The sequence below is a fragment of the Pipistrellus hanaki genome (assembly GCF_964339955.1).
Source record: "Pipistrellus hanaki genome assembly, chromosome: 7".
Taxonomy (NCBI): domain Eukaryota; kingdom Metazoa; phylum Chordata; class Mammalia; order Chiroptera; family Vespertilionidae; genus Pipistrellus; species Pipistrellus hanaki.
The window spans coordinates 72,480,275-72,507,621 of record NC_140509.1 but is presented as its reverse complement, the minus strand read 5'-3'; the positions used below and the strand labels follow the sequence as shown (position 1 = coordinate 72,507,621).

General features: G+C 37.4%; 1 protein-coding gene across 7 annotated transcripts in view; it reads right to left on the bottom strand.

Annotated features, from left to right (window-relative positions):
- The window catches only part of PTPRK (protein tyrosine phosphatase receptor type K), a 449,847-nt gene that overhangs the window by 53,174 nt on the left and 369,326 nt on the right, over window positions 1-27,347 (bottom strand). For all 7 annotated transcript variants that reach the window (XM_084889601.1, XM_084889599.1, XM_084889603.1 and 4 more), the window contains exon 13: window positions 24,993-25,029. In XM_084889601.1, the coding sequence (XP_084745727.1) occupies window positions 24,993-25,029 (37 nt within the window). The remainder of the gene's footprint in view (window positions 1-24,992; window positions 25,030-27,347) is intronic.

Below are 27,347 nucleotides of genomic sequence, written 5' to 3'. Positions count from 1 at the left end.
TTTATTAATCTGGCATATCTCAGGAGAACACACAACATGGCCTAAATCATATTAATAGAGGTTGCACTGCAATTTCCACAGGCGTTTATTTACTAAATTAGAGACCGCCTTAATATTGTTCAGACGAACCAGATTAAAAAATGATTTTGGGTTCCATCTTTTCCACAATGATTGAATATAAAGTCTAAATGATTAATATATGTTTTAAGGTTTGAGATTGGTTTTTAATCCTAAAATACCTCTTGGCCTTGAGTGAAGAAATAGGAACCACGTTTTAAAAACAGTTCTTGGTAGTCTAAAATTACCTAAGAACTGGCTATATTTCAGTTTCTACTTTTTAAAATATCCAGCAAACATGTATATCCAAGATACTTTGACTACATTTTGTCCACATCTAGATAATGAACTTTTTGTTACACTCAAAGCCCTCGTCCTTGTCTAACCAGGAACTTTTCAATAGGAAGTAGTCCTCTCTCTCTCTCTCTCTCTCTCTCTCTCTCTCTATATATATATATATATATATATATATATATATATATATATATATATATATTATTGATTTTTTACATAGAGGAAGAGAGAGGGATAGAGAGTTAGAAACATGGATGAGAATCATCAATCAGCTGCCTCTTGCACACCCCCTACTGGGAATGTGCCCGCAATCAAGGTACATACCCTTGACTGGAATCGAACTTGGGACAATTGAATCCGCAGGCCAACGCTCTATCCACTAAGGCAAACTAGACAGGGCTGGGATCAATTTTTAAAGCATACTGTTGTGTGGGATTTTTGTTTTGTTTTTTGTTTGTGTGTGTGTGTGTGTGTGTGTGTGTGTATATATATATATATATATATATATATATATATATATATATATATATTTTTTTTTTTTTTTGGGTTTTGCTTTTTTATGTTATTTTCTCTTTTTGCCATCCCAACTTTTGGTCTCTTACTTTTTTCTCTCTCTGAAGATCTAATTCAAAGAAGCCTTCAAATAAGTGCCTTCATTTTCCTTTGACCTTAAGCATATTTGTTTTTTCAATTACCTCCATGCTCAGTGAATTCAATGTTCACACACTTCTTCCACTTAACTATTTGTTATTCCTTACAACTTGTTTCTGAGCACCTCACTGCAAATGAGTGCTGCTGCTGTCAAACACTCCGAGCTCCTGGAGAAGAGAAGAAAGCCTGCATGTATTCTGGAAAGATCTCTGAGGCCCTATCCCCTGGCATAGTCACCAGCACCCAGAGCTCGGCTGCCAGACCTACGTTTCCTGGACCCTGGACGGAGCTAATGAATTCCTCTTCCATTTACATCCATGGGGACTTGCTTTCTCATGGGCTTCACTGAGCATTCGATTTTATGAAAATAGATTTTTTTTTTTTAAATTTCCCCAAACCTAATATGTTTTCATATATGGAGAGCATAGAAAGGCAACTTTTTTAGCCGAGACGGGTTTGGCTCAGTGGATAGAGCGTAGGCCTGCAGACTGAAAGGTCCCGGGTTGATTTCGGTCAAGGGCATGTGCCTTGGTTGTGGGCACATCCCCAGTAGGGGGTATGCAAGAGGCAGCTGGTCGATGTTTCTCTCTCATTGACGTTTCTAACTCTCTGTTCCTCTCAATTCCTCTCTGTGTAAAATCAATAAAATATATTAAAAAAGAAAAAAAGAAAAAAGAAAGGCAACCTTTTTAAAGGAAAACTGTGCTCTCCTACAGAGTGTACACCTTGCTGGTAGCTCAGGTCCTGGACATGCCCAACCTTTGCTGCTCTGACACAGACATTAAAAACTTACATTATTAAATACCATCCTCTCTACAGTTTTCTACTTTAAGAATAATGAACTTGCCACAGCTGGTATGGCTCAGTGGTTGAGCGTTGATGGGTGAACCAGGAAGGAGGTCATGGTTCGTGGTCAGGGTACATGCCCAGGGTTGCTGGCTCAATGTCCAATGTGGGGTGTGCATGAGACAGCCGATCAGTGATTTTCTCTCATCACTGATGTTTCTATCTCTCTCTCCCTCTCCCTTCCTCTCTGAAAACAATAAAAATATATTTAGAAAAATACTGAACTCCTCTCCTCTTATTTCCCAACAACATTTTAAGGAAAAAAGTATAAGATTAATAGTTCCCTATTATATACTTTCAATGTAAGGAAGGCACCAGTTTGGTCTCAAGTTTTAGAAGTGATATTTTCATACTGTATAAAATTAGAACTACATTTTAACCAATCTCTGAAAACTACTAGGATTTACCAGAGAATTTACAGGGAACTGCAGGCAGCACCTCACAGTAAGAATAAACATTTTGATTGTTCTGCATTGCTAAGAAGAGAGACACTTCTGGACAGGAACAGAGAGGGTGCCCAGCTCTCACAGTGTTCCAACTCAGAACTGGGAGAAGGGTGGAGAGCCTCTATCTGAGATCAGAGGTCACCACGCTCTTAGGAATTTGTGCAACCTAAACGTGGATGTGGAAACCAGAACCTCTCTTTAGAGTGTACCTGTCGACCTCAGACCCACTCAGCTGTTCTCTATAGTGTCTTTCCCTCCGTGTACTAACTTCTGACCTTGACTTCATGAAATCTTCCGAAAGTCAAATGTGATCCATCAAACCTCTGAGAGCTAGATTCACGGTTTCAGCACCTTGACCTTTCTTTGCTCTCCTTAGGCCTTAAACCTGGAGTGGCCACCTGCCCCTTACTACCTGTGGTAGTTAATTTTATGTCTCAACTCTAATTGGGGCATGGACGCTGGTCAAGCATTATTCTAGGTGTGTCTGTGAGCATGTCTTCAGATGAGATTAGCATTTGAATCATTAGACAGAGCAAAGCAGATGGTCCTCCCAAACTTTGTGGGACAAGTCCAAATGCATGGAGGGACCACTAGAACAAAAAGGTTGAGGAAGGGAGGAGTCTCTCTCTCTGCCTGACTGTAGAGCTGTGACACTGAATTTATACCATCAATTTTCCTGGTTCTCAGGCCTGTGGACTCAACCAGGAGCCACTTGCCTGGCTTCCTGGGTCCTAGTTTACAGACAATAGTTGTGGGATTTCTCAGCCTCCACAATCTTGTGAACACTTTAATAAAATAAAATAAATTGTATCCATATCTCCGACTGATTCTGTTTTTTTGCACGACCCTGACTAATATACTTCTCTTCATATTATCTTCACCAAAGAATTTGCACCCCCCATGTTTGCAGGTTCGATATTTTGCTATGGTTTCCCATTAAAACTCGGAAGTATTTTAAAAAATGTGATAAAAACAAAGAAACAAACTCTCATCTAGTACTTTAAAACTGAACTATTTGATCTCTTATCTTTACAAATATGGTATAGCACATCATTTGGACAATTACATAATTCACAGATTTTAGTCTCTGTCCACCATTCTCCTCCCTCCCCGCTCCCCAAACAGGCATTTAGCATACTTTTAAAGTTCAAAGTTGCTTAAATATTCCAAGTAATAACACTAGGCACAGCAATAACAGTAAACAGATCCTTTAAGCACAAAACGTTTCAACCCACAAGAACACACCTAAAATAATTCCCTGTAAGAGCTGTGTAAACATCTAGACCAATCTCATCCTATCACATCACCATGTACATAGCAACTGAGAGTCTATTCTGAGCACATGACTTCTACTGGTTGCATTGTAACAGATGATGTTCTCTATATAAGATTATGTTGCTATGGCATTAGAAAACCCTGATATTATGAATCTTCCTGTTCACTGTGAATATTTTAAGAAAAAAATTAATAGTCCCCTATTATAAGTTCAGATTTATAATAAACGTAAATTAAGTATCAGTACGAAAAGTAATAATTTAATTTTTTCTTAAGTGTACAAACTCACAATTACATCTTAACCAATCCATGGGGATTTCCAGAATATATTAGACTTTGAAGCATTACCACCATATTTCTGCAGTTCATTAATATGTATAAAATGAATATAAAAAAATGTAAATGGCAATATTTCCATTTCAACTAAGGTCACCCACAGTGTTAGTTTATTTTGCAGTATAATAAGTAAATCTTTGACTTGGGTGGAATAAATTCTACAAAGCTGAAGAAATTTGCCAATCCTTTTAAATTAGATTATCTCACGCTATTTCCAAATCCCCAACAGTGAAACAGACTTATGCATTCTGCATGTATGAACTTGGCTGACAACAAAAATTTGCATTAAGACATCTTCCCTCCATGAGGCCAAGTTTCCTTTTTCTTCATTAGTTTCTATGAATTCATATTCCAAAGTCCCTGATTCCAAAAGATTGTTTTCTCCAACTTTTGTAATATCAAAGTTATTTAAGCTGAACCTCAAAGGAGATAGGCTTATAGAGGAGGAACAAGTAAACAAATTAGATGAAAATCAATGGTTTGTAGATTAGAAAACCCTGCTTCTCTCATTGCTCAAATAAGATAAAATGCTCACCAAACAGCTTCACCTCAGAGAAAAGATCATAAAATAATTTTCCATTTACATATTCATTTCCAATTGCCACTGCAACAAACTTGGTGGCTTAAAACAATAAGCATTTTTTTTCTCTGACAGTTCTGAAACCAGAAGTCCAAAAGCAGTAACACTGGGTCAAAATCAAGGTACCACTCCAGAGGCACTAAGGGAGCATCGGGCCCTTGCATCTTCCTGCTTCTGATGTCTGTTAGCGTGCCTTGACTGGGGTCATCTCACGCCATACAATGCCTCTGAAGTCACATTGCCTTCTGGTTCTTTGCAGGGCAAATCTTCCTCTGCCTCTCTCTTATAAAACACATGTGATTGATTGCCCATCTGGAGTGGCTAAGTGGTTGGGCACTGACCTGTGAACCAGGAAGTTGTGGTTAGATTCCCGGTCAGGGCACATGCTTGGGTTGCAGGCTCGATTCCCGGTGTGGGGCATGCAAGAGGCAGCTGATCAATGATTCTCTCTCATCATTGATGTTATCTCCTTTCCTTTCCTCTCCAAAATCAATAAACAGGATAATCTCCCTAAATCAAGATTCTTGACTTATTCACGTTTGCAATTACTCTTCGTTGTTATGAAATAACATGTACAGGTTCCAAGGATTAGGATTTGATATGTTTGGATGATCATCATTCAGCTTACTAAAATCCATGTGCCTTCCAACATGTTTTAAGTAATATTTTTCAAAGTGCATGCTTTAGGTAATCAAGAGAGAGAGAGTTGCTGATGGATATTGAGTGGCAAGGACAATAGAAGAAAGTCTCATTTGACACATGTGACGGATCTTGTAGCCAGATCTACTCTTCATTCCCACTTTCACTTGTTTTTATTGCTAACAGATTCTTTCCTCATCCTTTACAAACTCATACATATAGTAGCTGAAGAAAACTCTGCAAGTTGCTTAAACGATTTGCTTTTAATTTTTGCATTTTACCAGCATGATCTTTCTTTTAAATCAAGTAAGACAACACAAGCCTGTCATAATAACTGCTTCTCAATAGCCGAAGGGCTACATTTGCAAAAGGGATGAGAATCCTTCCCGTAATCCAATGTTATTTTCACAAAGCCCTTACTATGACTACAGACACCCAAGCCCCCAGTTCCTCTTCCTTCTTCACGTGTTCCAAGCGTATATGCATCTTCAACTTTTAATGGGGCCGCTGTCCTGCCCCCTCGCCACTGCTCTTCTGTAAGTCTAACCTCCTATTTCCTTCAATGTCTACCTCAAATCTATCTTTCCCATGAAGCTTTCACCACTTGCACTGAGAATATATTTTCCCTTCATATGTCAGAATCTCATGGTCTTTTAAAAATAATCGTCTTGATTATTCATTATTTTATACTTAGTTAAATATATGTAGGTTGTCCTTACTACACCGTAAGCTCCTTAAGAGCAAAGGCTGTCTTCCTCAGAATTGATGCTCTCTGCCCTGGTCCTCAGCCATTAACATCTTGCATTGACTTCCATATAGATGAGCCTCAATAACTGTTGAAGTAATTAAGCTTTTTCTTTACTTTGGGCAAAGTATTTCTGACTCTTTGACTTTGTTTCCCTTCAAATTATAAAGGAGAGAGATTACCTCTTCTAATTCCTGGTTGAAAAACAGTTATAAGACACAATATAGATTTATTTTTTTGAGTCTGAACTCCTGAAGAGGGACAAGCTTTATATCTGAAATTACTATTTTAAATGGCTTCCTAGAGTGAAAATTCTTCTTTTAGAGAGGAAAAATAACTGTGAAAATAGTACTTTATAGCATATGCTTTAGTCTTTTAAATAATAGCATTTCCTTGGAAAACCGAACTATTTTAAAGTATATATTCAAATAGGATGTCTTGTTTTATTATAATATTTCAAAATATAGTTCAGAGACAGTTTATTTTGTCCAAGCCAAGAAGAATAGATTTCTTTGTTGAACAAATCATGAGTGCTTTTACTATGACAGGTACTGGGTAGATGTGAGGGATATACCCAGCTTAGAGGGGATGAAAAAAAATAGTAAACAAAATTTTACAACTAATTTTGATCAATCCTCTGACATAAAAAATAGGGTATTATGAGAACACATAAGAGAAGACTCTAATGTACTTTGGGGAGTGAGGAAGGTATAATTATGCTGAGGCCTAAAGGGTGTGTGCTGTTGAGAAAGATGCTGAATGAGTATGTATCACAGTTTTGGGCTGTAAATCTGAAGACAGGTCTGAAATAAGATAAACGGGTTTGCAAGCCATCCTATTGGGTCGGCAGCTAAGTAATTGCGGGTTTCACACATATATGGCTTCAGTTGAATTTTTAGGTTTGCAGACGTAGTACAAATGTAAAACACATTTTGTTATTTGATAGTTGGCTATTCAGCTGTTAATCAGTAAAAAAAGTTTTTTGATCTGTTTTGTAGTTTTCGTTTGGCGTTCGTTGAAAAATGGAAAATCAAAAGGAACATTTTCGTCATATTTTGCTTTTTTATTTCCTCAAAGGGAAAAACGCATCGCAAGCTCATAAAAAGTTATGTGCTGTTTATGGTGACGAAGCCTTAAAAGAACAGCAGTGTCAAAATTGGTTTGCCAAATTTCGTTCTGGTGATTTTTCACTCAAAGATGAAAAACGCTCTGGTAGTCCAGTTGAAGTTGATGACTCCCTAATCAAAGCAATAATCAATTCGGACTGTCACAGTACAACACGTGAGATTGCAGAGAAGCTTCATGTATCACATACATGCATTGAAAATCACTTAAAACAACTTGGCTATGTTCAAAAACTCGATACATGGGTTCCTCACGAACTGAAAGAATCACAGTTAACGCAACTCATTAGCAGCTGCGATTTGCTAAAGAAACGTAATGAAAATGATCCATTTTTAAAATGACTGATAACTGGCGATGAAAAATGGGTTGTTTACAACAATATCAAGCGGAAAAGATCGTGGAGCAGGCCAGGTGAACCAACTCAAACAACATCAAAAGCTGATATTCATCAAAAGAAGGTTTTGTTATCAGTTTGGTGGGATTACAAAGGAATTGTCTACTTTGAACTCTTACCACCCAACCGAACGATCAATTCTGATGTCTACATTGAACAACTAACGAAATTAAACAATGCAGTTGAAGAAAAGCGGCCCGAATTGACAAATTGAAAAGGTGTTGTATTCCATCATGACAATGCAAGGCCACACACATCTTTGGTCACTCAGCAAAAATTAATGGAGCTTGGTTGGGATGTTTTGCCACATCCACCATATAGTCCTGACCTTGCACCATCTGATTACTTTTTGTTTCGATCTTTACAAAACTCCTTGAATGGTAAAAATTTCAATAATGATGAAGATGTCAAATCGTACCTGATTCAGTTTTTTGCTAATAAAAACCAGAAGTTTTTTGAACGTGGGATTATGATGCTGCCTGAAAGATGGCAAAAGGTCACTGATCAAAATGGGCAATACATTACAGAATAATGTTATTTAGTTCCATGAAAAAATTGTCTTTGATTTTCTTTAAAAAATCCGCAATTACGTAGTTGCCGACCCAATAGTACAGAATGTGAGTTCAGCCATAGTGAAATCTTACAGCTAAAGTCCAAGTAAGGAAAGGGGGCCCAGGTCCAAGTCCTGAGTGGTAGTTAAAAGTGAAGGCAACCTTGGAGGTGAGGGTTTCAGACAGTTTCAGAGGCCTACTTGCAACAACTAATTAAAGACTGCTTAGTGGCTTGGGAGTGCGAAGTGCCTCCAGGCCATACTTGAAAGTCAGGTTACAATCAGATAATGCAGGGCTTTGCAGACTGAACTGAAGATTTTTAAAGTGCATTAAGAGCCTTTGGATATTACAACAGCATTTTAAAGGTGGCACAATCGGATTTGCATTTTTAAATGCTCCCTCTGGCTATCATATGGAGTATCAGTAGGGAGATGGCAAAGGCAGTGGTGGGAGGACCAGCTGCAGTGGTAAATGTGGCTTTAGAAATGGAGAAGAGCAGAGAGAGTTAGAAGTCTGGACAGTGGAAATCAATAGAGCTCACAACTGGCCAGACAGGGGATGGTAGGAAGAGAGAAGAGCTACTCAGTAAATGGCAAGAATATACACTGAGACAAAGACACTAAAATGGGGTGGGGGAGGGAGGAGATCAGGTTGGTTTCGAAGTTCTAGAGTCTGACATGCCAGGGAGAACAAGATACAGTATGGCAGTTATAGACTGGAACTCCGGAGAGCTATCTGAGAGAAGAGAAACAGGTCTGCAAGCCATCCTGGTACAGAACATGGTTGCAGCTATGGTGAAATATCACAGAGCAAATATAAGACAAGAAGATCCAAGTCCTGAGAAGCAATAAAGGAGGAGTAACAGCTAGCAAAACACACTAAGAAAGTGTGAAAGAAAGAAAGAAAGAAAGAAAGAAAGAAAGAAAGAAGAAAGAAAGGAAGAAAAAGTCATGATAGTCAGTTATCATGGAAGAAGCCAAGGAAAGCAAAACTGATGGTTTAGTCCTATTCTAAGTTTGGATAAACAGGGTAAGTGTTTACTCAAAAGGCTATTTTTTAAGTCCAAGAACTAAAGGGCCAAGAACATGTCTATTTGGAAATTTTGAACATGTACTTAAGTTCTTTAAGTGAAAAAAAGTATGTATATATATATTATTTTAAGTGAAAAAAATTATATATATATATAATTTATTCAATGCATGATATATAATTTAATTATGCATTGAATAAATTACTAAGCATGATATACCTAAAGCCTATAATACACTTAAAAATACCAACTAGCTATCTGTAATACTGGCAACAATAAAAAATATGTTTAAATGTAAAAAAAAAAAAAAGCAACTAAAAATTGACATGAGGCATTTTGAAGGGACAAAGCTGATAAAGAAATGACATCTGTAGCTCTCCAGAAGTTTATGGTCCATGAAAATTTCATCAACATATGTAATTTTCCCTTATGATGAAAATCTTACATGTCCAGGTTGGATTTTTATAAAATATCTCTTCTAAATAGCTCAGAGTAAGTTTGCAGGTTTGTTTGGCTGTTGCAACAACAGCCCAAGGGTCAGAGGTATTTTGTAATCTGTAAAAACACTGTTTTACATATCAGATAGGCAGCAGGAAAAATCTGAGTCCGGAAATTGCTATGTAATCTGGGGCAATTATTCTGCTTTTTTGGGGCCCAGTTTTCTAAACTCTAAAATGGGATAAATAATTCCTGCTTTCTCGGTGTGTCTTGAAGATTACAGAATACATATTTAAAGAACCTGAAAGTGTTCGGCACATAGCAGGAACTTAATATTCAGTTAATATTAATTTTAACTTAATATTAGGGAGTAAAAAATGAATGCATCACATTATATACTTTGGCAGGACTACATAATTTTGAAAAATATTATAAGCATTCTTTTTGTATAGAGTGTCTCATAAAAATCCTTTCTGATAGTTTTAAAAATGGAATAGGCAAGGATTCAGTAATGGAAGAGGAGGTTCTTATTTATTTTACAGTATGTTATTTTCTTTTCCATTGCAACACAGACATATCCTCACACTGAAACTGTGGCTGACCCAACACTCTAACCAACGCCCCATTCCGTTCATTCATTCTGTATTTGTCAGTTCATTTAACAAATATTTTTTGAGCCCCTGCTGTGATAGCTGCTGAGGGGAGATTCAAGTCTGACCCCAGCTCTTCACTTATAAAGCCTGAAGACTACAAGGGGAGACAGACATTAAACAAAAAAAATATATTATTAAGTTTAGTGCCACAAAAGAAAAAGGCAGTTCACTTTTTTTTCCAGGCCTAACATATATTTCACAGTGGGTTCTTAATGGACTTCACCAATTACCTGGAGATTTATAATTACTTGTCTAGCCCCATTCATGTATACAGCTAAAACACTTTCACTTGCAAGAGTAGAAAATACCCACCACGATGTGATATGTATTTTCACTCATTCATCATTTCTTACCAGAGTGAATATATCATTTCCTTTAAAAGCATGCTTTCTACTAGACAAAATTGGGTGTTTATTTCATAAACAGAAAATTATTTCCTGGCTACTCATTAGTTTACTCCACTCATCTCTACCCATCTGCAGCTAGCATGTATAGTTTTACTAAAACCAAACTACTGTTCTATTTAATGGCCCACAAAACTTAAGGCAAAGAGAAGTGTAAATTCAAGTAAATATGTTATTTATAACAGTATCTAGCCATTTAAAGTGAAAACATAATATGGAAAAACTCATGATATATAGTAATAACTACAAATAACTACAATTGCTGGAAGTATGACAAATATTTATGCAAGCATTTGATAAGAAAAATAAAAAAGCAAAAATTATAATAGTTGTATTATAAGCCACTGCTTGCCAATACTGTCAGTGCACCAAGGAACGCAGAAGGCCGATGGACCTTGGCTGTTAGCTGGGCCTACACCAAGCTCAAGGCAATTCCCTAACCTGATAATCCTTTTACTGTTTACCAAACTTTACCTTTGATATGCCTGTATGCATTGCTAAAGGGAAAATGTGTATTCAAGTAAATAAAAAGCAGACCTGCCAGAGGTCAGTGTGCTCTTCTTCAGGAAAGAGACACTCCCTGGCCCCAATGCCTTCTAAATTCATATTTCTTGTATAGCATTTTCATTTGTGCATTGTCCCCTTCCTTCAGATCCTGAACCCCACTGTGAAGATCACAGCATTGTGCTGGACTGCTGATGCCTTCAGTTATCCATATTTCACTGTGAGGACTTGGTTGCATGGAGGTCAAATTTCTTCTTTGTCCACTCTTCAAAATACTTGTGAGCATCATGTTCCAGATGTGTAGGAGATGAGGGTGAAAGATTAAAGATGACAATATCTGTGCTCTCAAATATACTACTGCCTTAGGTTAGGTTCCCTGGAAGCAGAGCTGAGACTAGGATTCAGATGCACATGCTTATTCAGGGCAGGTTCTCAGAAGAAAAGGAGCAAAGGAAGCAGAATAGGAAGAGGAAAGGAGTGAAATAAGAGAGTGGTCTCAGCAGATATCTAGCCTCAGTCTGATCTTTTGGGGAAGAGTGCTAACATAAAAAGAATTATCCTCTGGAGCATAAATTGTCCCAAAGGCGACCTGACCTTGAAATGCAGGGGCTAGTTTTTTGTGCCCTCATGTCAGTTTGTCATTAGCTATAAGCTAGTAGTGGGCTTGGGAGGTGGGTGCTTAAGGCTCTGGGCAAAGAAAATGCTTTTCAGGTAAAAGTGATTCTAGAGAGAAGAGGAGAGATGTGAGCCATTAGCAAAACACAGAAACTAGCCTAAACTAGTTTGGCTCAGTGGACAGAGCTTCAGCCTGCCGACTGAAAGGTCCCAGGTTCGATTCCGGTCAATGGCATGTCAAAATGATTCCTCTCTGACATCATAACTCCTCTGCTCCCCAATGTGCCAGTTTGGTTGTGGGCACATCCTCAATAGGGGGTGTGCAGGAGTTAGCTGATCAATGTTTCTCATCGATGTTTCTAACTCTCTATCTCTCTCTCTCCCTTCCTCTCTGTAAAAAATCAGTAAAATATATTTTTTTAAAAAACAACAAAAATACACACACAAAAAACAGAAACTAGAAAATAGGTCCACAAGCTCCGGAAAAGGGATCGGGTCAGAGCACCAAAACGGACGGGAGTTACACCAAAGCACACCCTCCAAGAGACAGCATAATTGCCTCTTTAAGAAAAAGAAAACTTAAAGAAAAAACAAAACAAAAAAAGAATATAATGCAGCAAGACATTTGGAAAGATACACATCATAAGATTTCTAACTACACCAGCAGTGTCTCCAGCTCACCCAGCAGCTGTTCATATTCATCTGCATATCCTGACATTATCAGTGGAAGGTCCTTAAAACACGATTCTTCCACTGGGTGGCTGTGTCATGTTAGACATGGGTGTTTCTTAGCTCCTGTTTCTAGCTGTGCATCTTGAAATTGCTTTCCTGGATTATTTTAATCTTATCAAAGCCTTCATATGTGTGACTCAAACTGAAAAGGAAGGTTGTTTTTTTCTTATTTCCACAGAATAAGTCTGACATGGCTGATCAGATAGCAGCTGGATTAATATCTTAAAAGCAGCTCATTCTCTGCACGAAGCATGTACACATCAGGTTTGCTTTTTATTTCTTGGAGTCAGAAATCATGTTCAAGAAGAATCAAAGGCTGACATAAAAAGAATTATCCTCAAAAGTAAAAAAAAATGTCACTTGCTACAGGCTATACTAAACTTTTCACATAGAAATTGCTGTGAACATCTGCACATTGCATGATGGAGTCCAGCATTCATCTCCAACAAATATTTATTTAGATACTTGCTAGGTTCAAAGAAATACACTCAAAGAAGAGGCAGATAAGATAAAGCTTCAAGTTTGGAAGAGATATTAGACACCATGATATCAATCAAACTTTTCATAGCAGGGGACATTTTTAAAATATTGAAGTCCGGCCAGTGTGGCTCAGTGGTTGAGTGTTGACCCAGGAACCAAGAGGTTGCAGTTGGATTCCCAATAAGGGTATGTGACCGGGTCATAGGCTCGAAACCCTGAAGAGGATGTACAGGAGACAGCCAACTAATGAGATTTCTCTCTCATCCATGTTTCTGTCTCTCCTCTCCCTTCCTCTCTAAAAATCAATAAAAAACATATTAAAAATATTTAAAAATCCTATGCAAACCAAATGAGAGTGCAGACACAGTAGCTGAAGCAGAGACAAGGAACCTAAACCTTGGATGTTCTGATGTTACCTTGCCAAAATCCTTGAGAAGGATTCAGTTAGTGGGATTTACAGTTTGGGCAATCTAGACCATGGTCAGTGGTTTAGTTAAGGCCACACAACTGGTTTGTAGAACCCAAGTCATCCGGTTCTAAGACTGGTACATTTTCTTTCACACCACAGCTAAAGATACAGTTCCTGCCCTCTAAAACTTTACACCTTGTTCAGAAAGAAAATAAATGTACAAAATAATACAGGCTGTATAACATTAATGCTATATAAATGCTCTAGAGTAAAAGCTGAAAATTCTAAAGAGAGTGAGATGTGAAGTTGAGCTGCCTGAATCATTTTGAGAAATTAATGAAGTAATCTCAATGTCTGTGTCATATTTCTGAATTTCCTATATAGGAACAGACTATGGCAAGTACCTTGTTTTTTTTTGTGTGTGGGGTTGGTGGTTATGTGTGACAACTAATGAGAGAATGCCAAGTAACCCTATTAAAAAAAAATAATAATTATCTCTGCTCCCGTCCCTTAATAACTTACCACCCAAATGTTCCTGAAATCAAATTGAATTTGGCCTTCTTTTCTCTTATTTAAAAAAATATTTTCCTTTATCTTTTAATCTGAAAATTTTGAATTAAAGGGTAGCTTAAACACTAAAATTTAAAATGACAAAGCCAAAGAGATGTATCACTCCATACGTTAGTCTTTCCTTATACAAGAAAAGCACCTTCTCTGAATCAACAAACTCAGTTTCATGCCCCCCATCACCAGCTTTCGGCACGCTCACTGCAGCAGAAGTTGCAAGAACCAGGGCTTCCTGGGGAAGACAGCCGTTATTTGAACAGTTCACGTGTTTCTGGTTTGTTATACCTGCTCTGGTCTCATAATCCTGTCTGACTTTGACCTCTGGTCTTTTCCTAATTTCCAGCTTCTACACTGGGTGTTGCCTCTCACGTCCCGGTGAAATTTAAGCTCTGGCTCCAGACTTCATCTTCCCTTCCAAGTTCATGGGGGGTCAGTTCCTGCTCCACCCTACCCCCAGCTTCTGGGCTCTGTGCTGTGTTATTCAGCCTCCTGTGGTTTTCCTCCTTGTGGCTTCTGGCACTGCGCGACAGATCATGCTGGTTCCCCCAAGCTTAGCCAGTCCCTTCTAACCAGATCCCTAACAGAAGAGTCACTGTTTTGTAAAGGCCATGGCTCTAATAGCTTCACCAGGTCAAACTTCTAGAAGAGTAATTCTAAACTCTAATTATAACCCAAGAAATTTACAAGTAAACAGGTCAGTCATTATTTATAATGTCTTCCTTGTCCATAAGCTGGATGTAACTAGACAGGAGAAATAAAATCAAATAACCATCAACTATGAGCAGTCAATTAAGCTATCAGGGCGAAAACATTCACCTCTTTCAGGAGATGAATAGATGCAATAATTTTAGCTTCCAAGGGCTGAAAGGTACTGTGGGTGAGTTCTACATTTTTTTTTTTTTTTTTTTTTTTGCTATTTTAAATCAATCCCATGAAGAAAGGGGTAGGTAGCCTCCGTCACAGGTGTCGGTCTGACTACTGAAGGAATAACAGCAGTGAGGGTCACCATGTGGAGAGCAACAGCACACGCGGGACCTGGCTGGACCTGACACTGGACCTCTATTCCCTGGATGATATTTTTAGAAGATGGACAAAGGTGTACTGTGAACCAGTTCCAAGTGCTGCGACCTTCCCAGGAGAGAAAGCAGCTGAGTTTTGTCTAAACAACTGACAGGACTGTTGGTGAAGACACTATGGACTTTGGAGAAGGGGAGTGGGAGTGGAGGTAGATGTGTAGAATGTAGGAAAAGAATGAACAACAGTTTTAGATTTCTAAACGAAATGAGTTGGTTGTTCCTGTTTCCTGATGAATATCTCAGAAAAGCACTGCTAATTTTGGCACATGAGGGCAGCGCTTGGGGCCTCGCACAGATGCCAGAACTATGCTCTTAAGTTGAAAGTGGGCTTCTTGGAGAAATGTCTGGAGAGGCTAGGATATAATGAACAAATTGTGGTAGAAGGTAGCAATTGCGGAAGTCAGATTTAGAGCATGAAAGCCCTGCTGACAGATCTATTTCCAAAGGATTTAGGCCTCTGTTGAAATGTTATGAGGTCATAGCTATTTCACAATTTACACCTTGCCAGGTTTCTGAGGATTTTAGAACAGCATATGTCTGCTATTATTGCATCAAGGTAAACTTGTTTTATTTTACTGACACAGATTTAGAAGTTAAGTGAAATGGTGGCTTTATATTTAATGAAGGATTTTTTTATGGTAAGGTAAAATTGATGACTAAAGCTTAATTTCACACAATACTAAGTCTGATTGGGGTCCTAGGAATGTCAATGAGGATTTGAACCCCTAAGTTAGCACACACATTCATATGCAAAAAAAAAAAAACAAATAAAAACCTCCTTTACATTGATTGAGGCCCAGCTTCTTGAAAGCAGACCAGTCCTCCAGAATATTCCCTTTTGTCTCCCCACATGGTGAGGCCCAATCATTTAGGGCAGTGGTCGGCAAACTCATTAGTCAACAGAGCCAAATATCAACAGTACAATGACTGAAATCTCTTTTGAAAGCGGAAAACTGACTTCTGCCCCTGGGCCACCAGGTTTCAATCGCATTGTACTTGCTCACCCGCACGTGGTATTTTTGGAAGAGCCACACTCAAGGGGCACATGTGGCTCACGAGCCCCAGTTTGCTGACCACTGATATAGGTCATTAGTGACATCTTATTTGAAGTATTTCCTTTAGTGCTTTTCTAAATAAAAATGTTCGAAAGCTTTATTGATTACTTTTGAAATTATGTAGGTTTGGTACAATAAATGTATTTTTTTTTTCATGAAAGTGAAGAAGGCCTTACAAAACAGTTGTTGTATTGGGGGACTAGTAGGGTTGGGGACCCTCTGTTCCATAAACATGCCCCAGTATGTAAAAAAAGAAAGCTTCAGATAACCAAGGCCCAAGGAATCCAAGGGATATGGGAGAGTGATCTCAACAAAGCCACCAAATCTATATTCTCTGGTGGCCAATTACATTTCTGGGAGTAGCTGCATCTGGGAGATCTTTGGAGACAAACATTTAATCTTTCAGATAACCAAGCTATACGACGACTGCTAGCAACATAATTTATACAGAACACTAATTTTATGGGTAAGAAATGATTACAGAAAAAAAAAAAAAAGCTTTAAAAGAAGTGATCGTTATTACCCATAACAAAAGAGAGGAGAACCTTTGTCAATGAAAAAATAATTAGGAAAAAGAAATGCAGTACAGTAACTACATGTCCTGAGCTTGTTCACACTTAATAAGTACTTAATAAAACAAGATACTTAAATAAATATGGAAAATAAACAATTAACAAAATGCAAAAAAACCCAACAGATATATCAAGGGATCCTTGAAAAGGACTACCAATCATCCTGATTTTTTAAAAAGTAAATGACCTGATTTCTTTCAATCTTCTTCCTAACTCATTCTCCTAGTTGTGCTTGGAAGTGAATCTTGTTCACAGTGCCACCACCTCCCCCACCCTTTTAGTTTGTGCTAATCAGATCTTCTTAGCAGTAAGGAGTCCTATATATTTGATATCTAGACCTAGGTCTCTAGCACTGATAGATCCTCTTTGGGAGAAAATAGAAATATCATACACTGCCATTTAACTCATTCCAGATAAAGGCTGAAATAATTTACATCTCAGGGCACACTTGAAATTGGACTCTCCTATCCTGAGGTGCCTCTACTTCTCGCAGAAATGTTAATTTAGGTCATTTTCTGATACCCTGCATGATGACAACTGTTCCTGTAAATGGATCCAAATAAAAGCATGATGCAAATGTGGGGTGAGCCAGTCCTTTGAGAGAGACTGGGGATCCAGAATTTTCCGAGCCTCCTGGGACACTGCCTATCAAGGCTTAAGAATATATATCTTAAACTGATATACATGAAATAGTCTTTTATTTTCTCGGCTAAACATTACTTTAAATGACCATACATATCATGGGGATATTTAACTTTTCTCTTTCAGATTTTTTAAACAATTTCTATACTGAGAGGAAAACTAAAATTTTTGCTTCACAGAATATTTCTATGTGGTTTTAACATTGATTCCCAAACCTATATGTTCTTTATCAATAAACGGGTGATGTAGTTTAGACTTCTTACAGCATTGTTTCCTAGACATTATTATACTGAACACTGAAAAATACTTGTATCGGAACATCTGGTAAACAGAAGTCAAACGGAACTTAACTGGTGGTGTGCATATTTTTCTAATTTTTTTCACTTGGTCATATATCTTAGAAGAGATGTAACTTGTTTTTCCTTTCAGGAGAAATTTGAAATACTAGTCTACCTTATGTATTTTTCTATAATTGTTATGACATTCATCTTGTCATTCTACAGAGCACTGTATGAGCTTTTCAAATAGGTTCTTTAAACTGGATTTTTTTTTTTTTTAACGTTCTCTTAGCAGTGAATTTAAAATCCTCTTCACATCTGCTTCTGCCAACTGACTTACCTAATAAATCCCAACTTCCTCGTGGCTACTCGTGCTTTCTCATACTTTGATTGTTTTCTTGACACATTTTGTTTTTAAAGAATAAAAAGTACAGTTTTCACAGCTTCTAGGAATGCTGTCCTACTCAATGTGAGAAAGTCTAAAGAATTCTGAAATCAGAGACTGTTGGTGATTAATAAAAGCATAACATAAACCAAGATGATTTAGAATTGCTTGCAGCTCAGGAAGTGTAAAAGAACCACCATGCACTTAAAGATATTCCAAAGAAACTAAAGTATTTCTAGGCTTTCCCTAAAAGGCAGCCTTCAATAAAAGAGCTTGAATATTTGTTAAATTTTATTTGATTCATCAACTTAAAACAAAATGCACCCCATAAATTAAGCAGTTAACTGTTCATGTGCTTATCTCTTCATTCTTTATGGAATAGTTTTAAAGTAAATTCAACGGTATCATTATGTAAATCATTTAACAATGAAACAAAACGTTAACCACGTTTTTGCACACTCGATAAGCAAAATCTTAAACTACTGGTGTCAATTAGTAATGATAAAAGAGTATGGAGAAACAAGCATTAAAATATATTGTTTGAGACATACATAAAGTTGTAGAATTCTTTTTTAATGTAAATTTGTAATTATTTTAAAACTGGTAAACAGCACATGTCTTAGAAATATTGATTTTAAGAGTTTTTTTTTTAATATATTTTTTTTATTGATTTTTTACAGAGAGGAGGAGAGAGGGATAAAGAGTTAGAAACATTGATGAGAGAGAATCAATGACCAGCTGCCTCTTGCACACCCCCTACTGGGGACGTGTCCGCAACCACGGTACATGCCCTTGACCAGAATCGAACCTGGGACCTTTCAGTCCGCAGGCTGATGCTCTATCCATTGAGCCAAACCGGTTTCGGCTGATTTTAAGAGTTTATTCTACAACAGATAATTAAGATATTAGTCAAGGATGTTTATTCCATTGCATATAATTGCAAGATAAATGAATAATCAAAATGTCCAACAACAGAGGAAGGGTTAGACATATATTCATATATCATGTAATATGTGTAGTTTCTAACTTGAAAATATGTCCAAGACAAAAATATTTTTAGAATATATTTTTATTGATTTCAGAGCATAAGGGAAAGGGAGAGAGAGACAGAAACATCAATGATGAGAATCATTGCTCAGCTGTCTCCTGCACACCTCCTACTGGGGACCAAGCCTGCAACCAGAGCATGTGCCTTGACTGGGAATTAAAGCATGACCTCCTGGTTCATAAGACGATGCTCAACCCCTGAACCACAATGGTTGGTCCAAGCCAAAAATTTTGAGTTAAATCTTCATGCCACTAATTTGGGATGACAACAATGTTTAAAAAAAACCACAACACTGTATATTTTTCTATATATAGAAATATAGATATGTCTCCATAATTGTAATGTCTGGAAAGAGATCCTTACCAGGTTGGGTAAATGTATTTTAAAAAAAATGTATCTGTAACACATAACATTGACGATTTGTTTTATAAAATCAGATTTAAAGCCTATATAGTTTACAGAATGCAATTGTTAAATGGAGGTTATTACCAAATCCTAAATTATAGTAAATCTATAACATACACTTTAAATATTTTACCAGAGTGAAAAGAAACACATTCTCTTTCCAAGAACAGAACTTGGCAGAGTTGAGAAATCTCCAGATGAAGGGTAATATCTTATGATTTAAGACAGATGTGGCCAATGCCTACTTTTACCCCAAAAATACTCTGCATGGTAACTACATATAGGCATAATGCCCTCCATTCTACAGCCGTCTTCCTTGGAGCTCAGTAACTGGCGTAGTGCCGGACAGAGAGTAAACAAGCCATAAATACATTCTGAATGGATGACAAACTCCCAATGTTTAGCAGCTGGTGGAATAGTTAGATGTAGAGAAATTAAGCAAAGATATATTCAAGAGGTGACTGTTGCCAAAAGCAGTTTGGCTCCGTGGATAGAGCGTCAGTCTGCGGACTGAAGGGTCCAGGGTTCAATTCTGGTCAAGGGGATGTGCCTTGGTTGTGGGCACATCCCCAGTGGGGGGTGTGCAGGAGGCAGCTGATCAATGTTTCTAACTCTCTATCCCTCTCCCTTCCTCTCTGTAAAAAATCAATAAAAATATATATTAAAAAAAGAGGTGACTGTTGTTCACCATGATGCTATAAAATTTATATTTTAAATAATCAGATACCAAAAATGTAGTCGTTACCATCATTACTCCTGAGAAGTGATGTGATAGGAAGCCTCGAGATAAGTCCCAAAATTACATGAGGTGATTTAGCTACATACTCTCATGAGACCTTTACTTTTCTTTCTTCCTTGTCTCTCTACAAAAATTTTCATACTTGCTGTAGTCTTGAGTATACTGTTAGACCACCAACAGTAAACCACACTTACTTCAATTATCTCCCATAGGAGCTGAACTTGTCAGAAAAATAATCACTGGCAAATACAGAGCAGCTTTTTATTAAGAGGTCAAACCTGAGACGATGGTTATCAGGGTAAGCAGAGGAAAGTCTTACTAACACAGTGAAATCCTATCTCAAAAGCATAGCCCAGTTGGAGGTTCATCTGGGAAATAACTGCAGCAAATAGACCAAGAATTGGTTTCCTCATAGGCAAAGAGTGGCATTTTAAGAGGAACAGATGCAAAGCCAGGTGTTATTTGTAAGTAACAGAAGCAGCCAGCAATTAAAACTCCGCTTTCTGAGTTTACAATATGGAAGACACACCTGCACACACAAACATCTCTCAGGAAGAATAACAATGATTTAAAAGGACAATTTGAATATTTACTTAAGGGTCACTGATCCTCAAACTGTGACCTTTCTGTTCTTACCAGGATATATAAAGTGTGGCCACAATTACTTTATCACCTCCACTATTTACCAACATTAGTTTCTGCATTTCCTTAATCAATGAAGCAGACGTAGTAATTTCTTTACCTGGATAATCAGCAAGAGCTCTTAAAAGAGTAAAAAAAAAAAAATGTAAGAAAAGAACAAAATTCCAAATTTTGAAGCTAGGTTGTGATCTGTATCAAAAACAGGACATGAAAAATCCAGAACTATTTGGCTGTTTGGGTAATAACATTCACTATTTGTCTTTAAAAGCACACTAAATTATATGCTCAAGTATGTGACATTTTTTTGTATCTCATTTTCACAAAATCTGAGAAATTTAAAAAAATGAATTAGAATTTTTCTAAGATTTTTTATAAATGTAATTAGGGAATAGTAGAAAACTGACCACAAAAAAAAATAATAAAAAAAAATACTTGACTAATCTAAACACAAAACAAGTTTAAAACCATGTAATTTTCTGTCTTTCCTTCTATCAATAGTGATCATTTAAGGAAGATTCAATTAACTTTCTACTCTAATGCCATTTATTCAATCAGAGAGATAATCTTTAAAGTAATTCACATTTCATTAAAAAACTGAATAGAATGCATAATGACAGACACCACACAAATAGGGATAAATAATATTTTGTCTATTGTAGAGCAATAATCATAAACCAATGCTCTATAACACTCTGCAAATGTATTTCAACGAGACCAAACTGGATTTTGATCTTTAATTCTCACAACAGGATAAATATAGAAAAAAGAGAGGCAGAGCTCATTTGCAATAAAACTAATATAATCTTCTGATGTGCGGATTCACTCCAAAGACCTGTTTTCAATTGCTAAGAACAAAAGTTCTTTAAGTTGTTTGTTGTTTGTAAATTTAGGATTTGCCTTTTCCAAAATCAAAGAATTAAAATAGGGAATTTATACTTCAAATATATAAAGATATCAACAAATAACAAATATGTGTACAAATAACAAATATGTTTTTTTTTTGAGTGTGTGTGTTTCTAAAAAGGCTGCACCTTCAACACTGCTTGGAAACCTCTTCATCTACATATCCAAGTTCATCATTTATATTTTGTTACCCACATAACTGCAGGGCATAACTCAACTACATTTCTGCCACGTAGCAAAAATTCCCTTTCCTCCAGTTTCTGGAAACATGCTCCCCCTATCTTCTGGGCCCTTATTAGCAGACGCTTTAACATTGGTATTTCTACTGTTAAAGGGCAAGCTATGCATTTTGTATCATGCTCCCAGAATTCTCTGAAGCCTCTACCCACTGCCCAATTCCAAAGTCACTTACATATTTTTGGGTATTTGTTACAGTAGGACCCAGGTTCCAGAAACCAAAACCTATATTGGCTACCTTTTATGCTGTAACAAACTGCCAAACATTAGTGGGTTAAAACCACACACATTTATTACCTGATGGTTCTAGAGGCCAGAAGTCCTAAAGGAATCTTATGGTACTAAAATTAACAAGTTCACTGGGTGATGTTCCTTCTGGAGGCACAAGGGGGAAAAATCATTTGACTTATCCAGCTTCCTGAAAACTGTGCATTCCTTGGCTCATGGCCCCTCTGTCTTTCTGCAAAGCACATCATCACTCCAGTTCTTGCTTCTGTCTTCATATCGGACTGTGAGCTTCCCACATGTCACTTATAGAAACTCTTACTGAGTCCACCTGTATAATCCAGGATCATTACTCTATCTCAAGATCCTTAAAATATCTGCAAAGTATTTTGAAGATTAGAACTTGGACTGTTTGGTGGAGGTTGGGGGAGGGGAGGGAAGCATTATTAAGGGTACCATTACCTATTTAATATAATATGATTCCCTAGAAATGTAATTAGGCTCAGTGTTGATTGACAGTTTTTAAAAAAAGGGGTTTAGAAGAGAGAGAACCTTATCACCAAGAGTTCGGCCATCTTCGCTCTGCAAGATAATGTTATTTCTGACCCTTGCTCATTAATGTCTATGAAATGTTATATGAGCAGAGGAGTTGTATCATTCTCATTAGTCTCGTAAGGCAGCATTTCTAGAAATAAAGCAATAATTTAGAATGCTGTTGACATGATGTGAATGAACTCTACATGATAAAATTGATAAAATTATCTCTGATAAACAACTGGCATCCTCAGTTTGATGCTATCAGTCTACTCTAGCTACAAAAAACAACTCAGGACTAGTCTTTAATTATATTAGAGAAATGAGTACTATAGTGGTCTTCTAGTAATCACAGTGCTCTGGTTGACATGGCATTGGTGCGCGTGCTTAGTTCAGAGCACTGGTACTCAGATAGTGTGGTTACCACAGCAACAGTAATGGCAGTAAACCTGTTAGAAATACACATTCTTGGGCCCTCCCCTAGGCCTACTGCCTTGGAAACTCTGCAGTTGAGGCCCAACAAGCTGTTTTAACAAGGCCTCCACAGGATTCTGACTCAAGCTGAAGTCTGAAATCACTAATGAAGAACAGTCTGTTTCATCCTCAGGGTCTGAGTCCACTTTCCATGCAGCCAAGCACACATTCCCCTCAAGGTCTTGGCATGTGTTCCCTCTGCCCTCAATGTTTCATATATAGGTATAAACTATTTTAACACTCACAATCATAGTGAGGATTGAATACACTATTATGCACCTTTTGGGAGGGAGGGGTTAAATAATTTGCAAATGTTAAAGAATAGTAAAGGGTAAAGTCAGGAGAATATGAACCCAGATAATCCAGAGCCAGGGTCCTCTTCTCTTACTCATTAAATCACACCGCCAATCTGGAGATCCAGAGCACAGCAGGATAAGTTAAACAAAGAAGAAATGATCCCAAATGGACTTTTTCTTACTACCTCTGAGTTTCAGGAAGATATTCTGTGCCACCTGATAAGTCTGGCTTACCTCTCCTGCTGTCTAAATCACATATGATATTTTTCATTATAATTTTATTTGTATTGAGAGAGGGACAAAATGGCAAATGTTTGTATAAATGCAAATAATGAAATAACCAAATAAGAAAACATTTAAGTCATTTATACCCATCTTTTCTCAGTTATAAAAATATCTAAAAATCTTTTTGGAAGTTGATGCAAGACCACGTTACATTTCTGGCTTTAAGGTTGGGAAAACAGAGTTGATATGTTTACCCATAAATGTTCTCTGCCACTATCTTTAAAATTTTCAACTCTACTTCTTGACCCATGAGCTGTTTTTAAAATAAAATAAATGCTGTACATTATGTGCATCTGTATATATTTTTTCTCTCCCTTCATTAAGGATTATTTTTTTAAAATATCATGAGGAATCATAGTATTTGAATTGAAAAGTATACTTATTTTCTCTTCTGTAAAGCTTTTTTTATTACTTCTCATGAGTCAAGAAAAACGTCTCTCTTGCTTTTACAAACAAGGGTATAACACAAATGCTTAATTGAGCAGACTGATGATTAGATGAGAAAAAATGATGAAAGGAATGATGCCAGCACAGACAGAATATAGCCATTCATTTTTACCCACAGGAATCAACGACTGGTCACGAACGTGGGTCTAATACTAATTCCAGCGGCAAACAACCCGGAGCGCCAACTCTCCGCGGAGGCCCATGTCTGCACGCAGACAGCTTTTTTCTTGTTCCTCTTGTTAAAATACACCAACCTCTCTCTCTCTCCCTTAAGTTTTTAAACGAAAGATTAAAAACATAGTGAATGCTGGGGATTTTCTCCCACTCTGAAATCTACTCATTCGAAGATGAAAATGTTTTCTCCTAAAAACAAAACAAAACTAGGCAACAGAGCTGTACTATGAATTGTCAGTAAGAATTGCCCTGGCCATTAGCCATCATAGATCTAATTTCTTGGCATCAGTTGGATTAAAAAAAAGGAAAGCATCTCCAATGAGCCTGCGCCATTGATGAAGTTATGGACCAGTCTTCATCCCTATGCACTTCCACATGCACGGACTAGCCTGCTTCTTTTTACCTTTGATCATCTACCAGAGAAAGTGACGATGGTTTTTGAACAAGCACCTTGCGAGTTTGAATTGATATTGCCGGGCTTTTCCAATACCTTGGTTGGTTAGCAACACAAGACCTTTCAGACACTAAATGGCAGGAACAAAGCCCTTCTAAGGGTTTCTAAATCCCTCCTATTCTCATATCAAGATTCCTCCAGTCAATTCCTACAGGACGAAAAGGAGCACCATTTCATGTTAAAGACACCCAAGTGAGTCAGAGGACTTGGCCGGCAGTTTAACTGAGCTCTACTACAAAACTCTAATAGAAGCGCCACATGTAATTAGTCCTGAAGCAGGGAACAAAGCTCTTTCATTTTAGAAAGCAGGATAATGAAATTTGAAAAATAAAATAAAGCAAACCTCTTACCTTTTGTAGCAATTCGTACACACTGGGTTTTAGTTTCCTGATGGAGTAAAAATGAAATAAAATAGTCAGTGTATACACAGTCTTCCTATTTCAAAAACTATAACCATTATAAAGATCAATCTGAGGTTATAAAATAGGCTTATAAAGAATACAATTTATATGTATTTTATATGTATTCTCAGATAATTTTTTAAATGTAAGATAAAGACTTAAGCCCTGACCAGTACGCTCAGTGATTAGTGTTGGCCAGAGCACAGAGGGTCACGAGTTCGATTCCAGGTCAAGGGTACATGCCTCTGTTGCAGATTTCATCTGGCCCCAGTTAGGGTGTGTGTGGGAGGCAACCAATCAATGTCTCTCACACATCAATGTTACCCTCTCCTCTCCTCTCCTCTCCTCTCCTCTCCTCTCCTCTCCTCTCCTCTCCTCTCCTCTCCTCTCCTCTCCTCTCCTCTCCTCTCCTCTCCTCTCCTCTCCTCTCCTTTCCTCTCCTCTCCTCTCCTCTCCCCTCCTCTTTTCTAATTTCCTCTCTCTCTCTCTCTCTCTCTCTCTCTCTCTCTCTCTCTCTCTCTCTCTCTCTCTCCCTCTCCCTCTCTCCCCTTTCCTCTCCCCCTTCCTCTCCCTCTCCCTTCCCCTCTCCATCCCTCCCACCCTCTCTTAAAAGCAATGGAAAAGTGTATCCTCCAGTGAGGATTAACAGCAATAACAAAGAACAACAAAGAACTTAAGATTTCCCCCCAATATTTTTCTAAACATTTAGGTGTTCTTTTTGACATTGTAATGAAACAGGCTGTCATGTCTGGGACAAGTATAATGGCATTCTATTTGCATTTTGTACTTTTTGAATAATCAGAAAGAAAACATGTTTGAAAAGCTAATACAAATCATATCTGAATAGTATAAACTTCACTTTCACCTCATAGCTGCACACTCAGACCAAAGCTGGGCAGCATATACTGTCACTTGGAGCCTTCCATGACTAGAGTTTAATAATAGTTAAAACCATAAAAAAACTACTTTACACCCTGGCAAGGTGACTCAGTTGGTTGGAGCATCCTACCATACACTAAAATGTTGTGGGTTCGATATCCAATCAGAGCACATATTTAGTTACAGGTTCAATCCTGGTCAGGTTGAGTATGGGAGGCAACTGATCCTCTCCTCTCTCTCTCTCTCTCTCTCTCTCTCTCTCCTTTTCTCCCAGTTTAAAAATCAATTAGAAAAGCTCCCACATATCCTTGTGTGAGGAGTAAAATAAATTACATCACAGTTGCAACATAATTTATCTGAACATAATTTATGTTCTTTTTTCTTTTTAATTTAGTTGCTAGGGAATAAATCTTACTTGGTGTGATTATTTTCCTCCTCTTGTTAGACAGATAGGAAATAGTAGACATTGAAAGGACACAAATTATCTTTTCCTTTTTTTTTTTTTTTTTTTTTAATGCTCTGGGGTGGCACTGGGAGTTGGAACACATTTTAGACCTACAATTCCCAGACTTAAGCTCAGTCAGCTCACATGTTTGAATATACAAGAAGTTGGAAAAGATGTTAAAGCCAGGGGCTATTTGTTTTTTAGATGCATTTATAACTGCATCTTGAGTAGTTCTATATCTTGATAAACTAAGAGCTTATAATTCTCTCTTAATCATTTATTTTTAAATTAAGTAAAATAAATTCTTGAAGGGGAATCAGTAATTAAACATGAAAGTATGCACTTCTATTCCTTCACTGTGACCTCAGGCCTTCACAGTGAACGACCAGAGGTTAGTTCACTTTCCTGTAGAGCCCTGATAGGATTTTGATCTCCTAAAAGCAAATGTTAACTCTATCAGGATTACCAATCATCGCTGGTAGGAGCCATGCCAATTTAAAAACTCTTTGCCAGGGGAACTGAAATATATTGTTGTTACTCTGTACTTTGATTATAACACGAGTAGATAAACATTTAGAAGAGGCTGTGCATAAGAAAGCTTGCTTTTGTTTATTAAAAAATATATATTTTTTATTTCCAAGAGGAAGGGAGAAGGAAAGACAGATGGAAATATCAATGATGACAGAAAAATCATTGATTGGCTGTCTCATGCACATCTTCTACGGGGGATTGAGCCCGCAACCTGGGCAAGTGCCCTTGACTGGAATCGAACCTGGGACCATTCAGTCTGTGGGCTGATGCTCTATCCACTGAGCAAACCAGCTAGGGCAGGAAAGCTTTTTAAAGGGTGCCACATAAAATCCTTTATAAATAACATGCATTCATCAATTCTCCTCTCATACCACATACGAAATTACAAAAGTTAAATTGTACTCTATCAACTCTTCTATATGAATACCCAAACACAGAAATATGCTTTC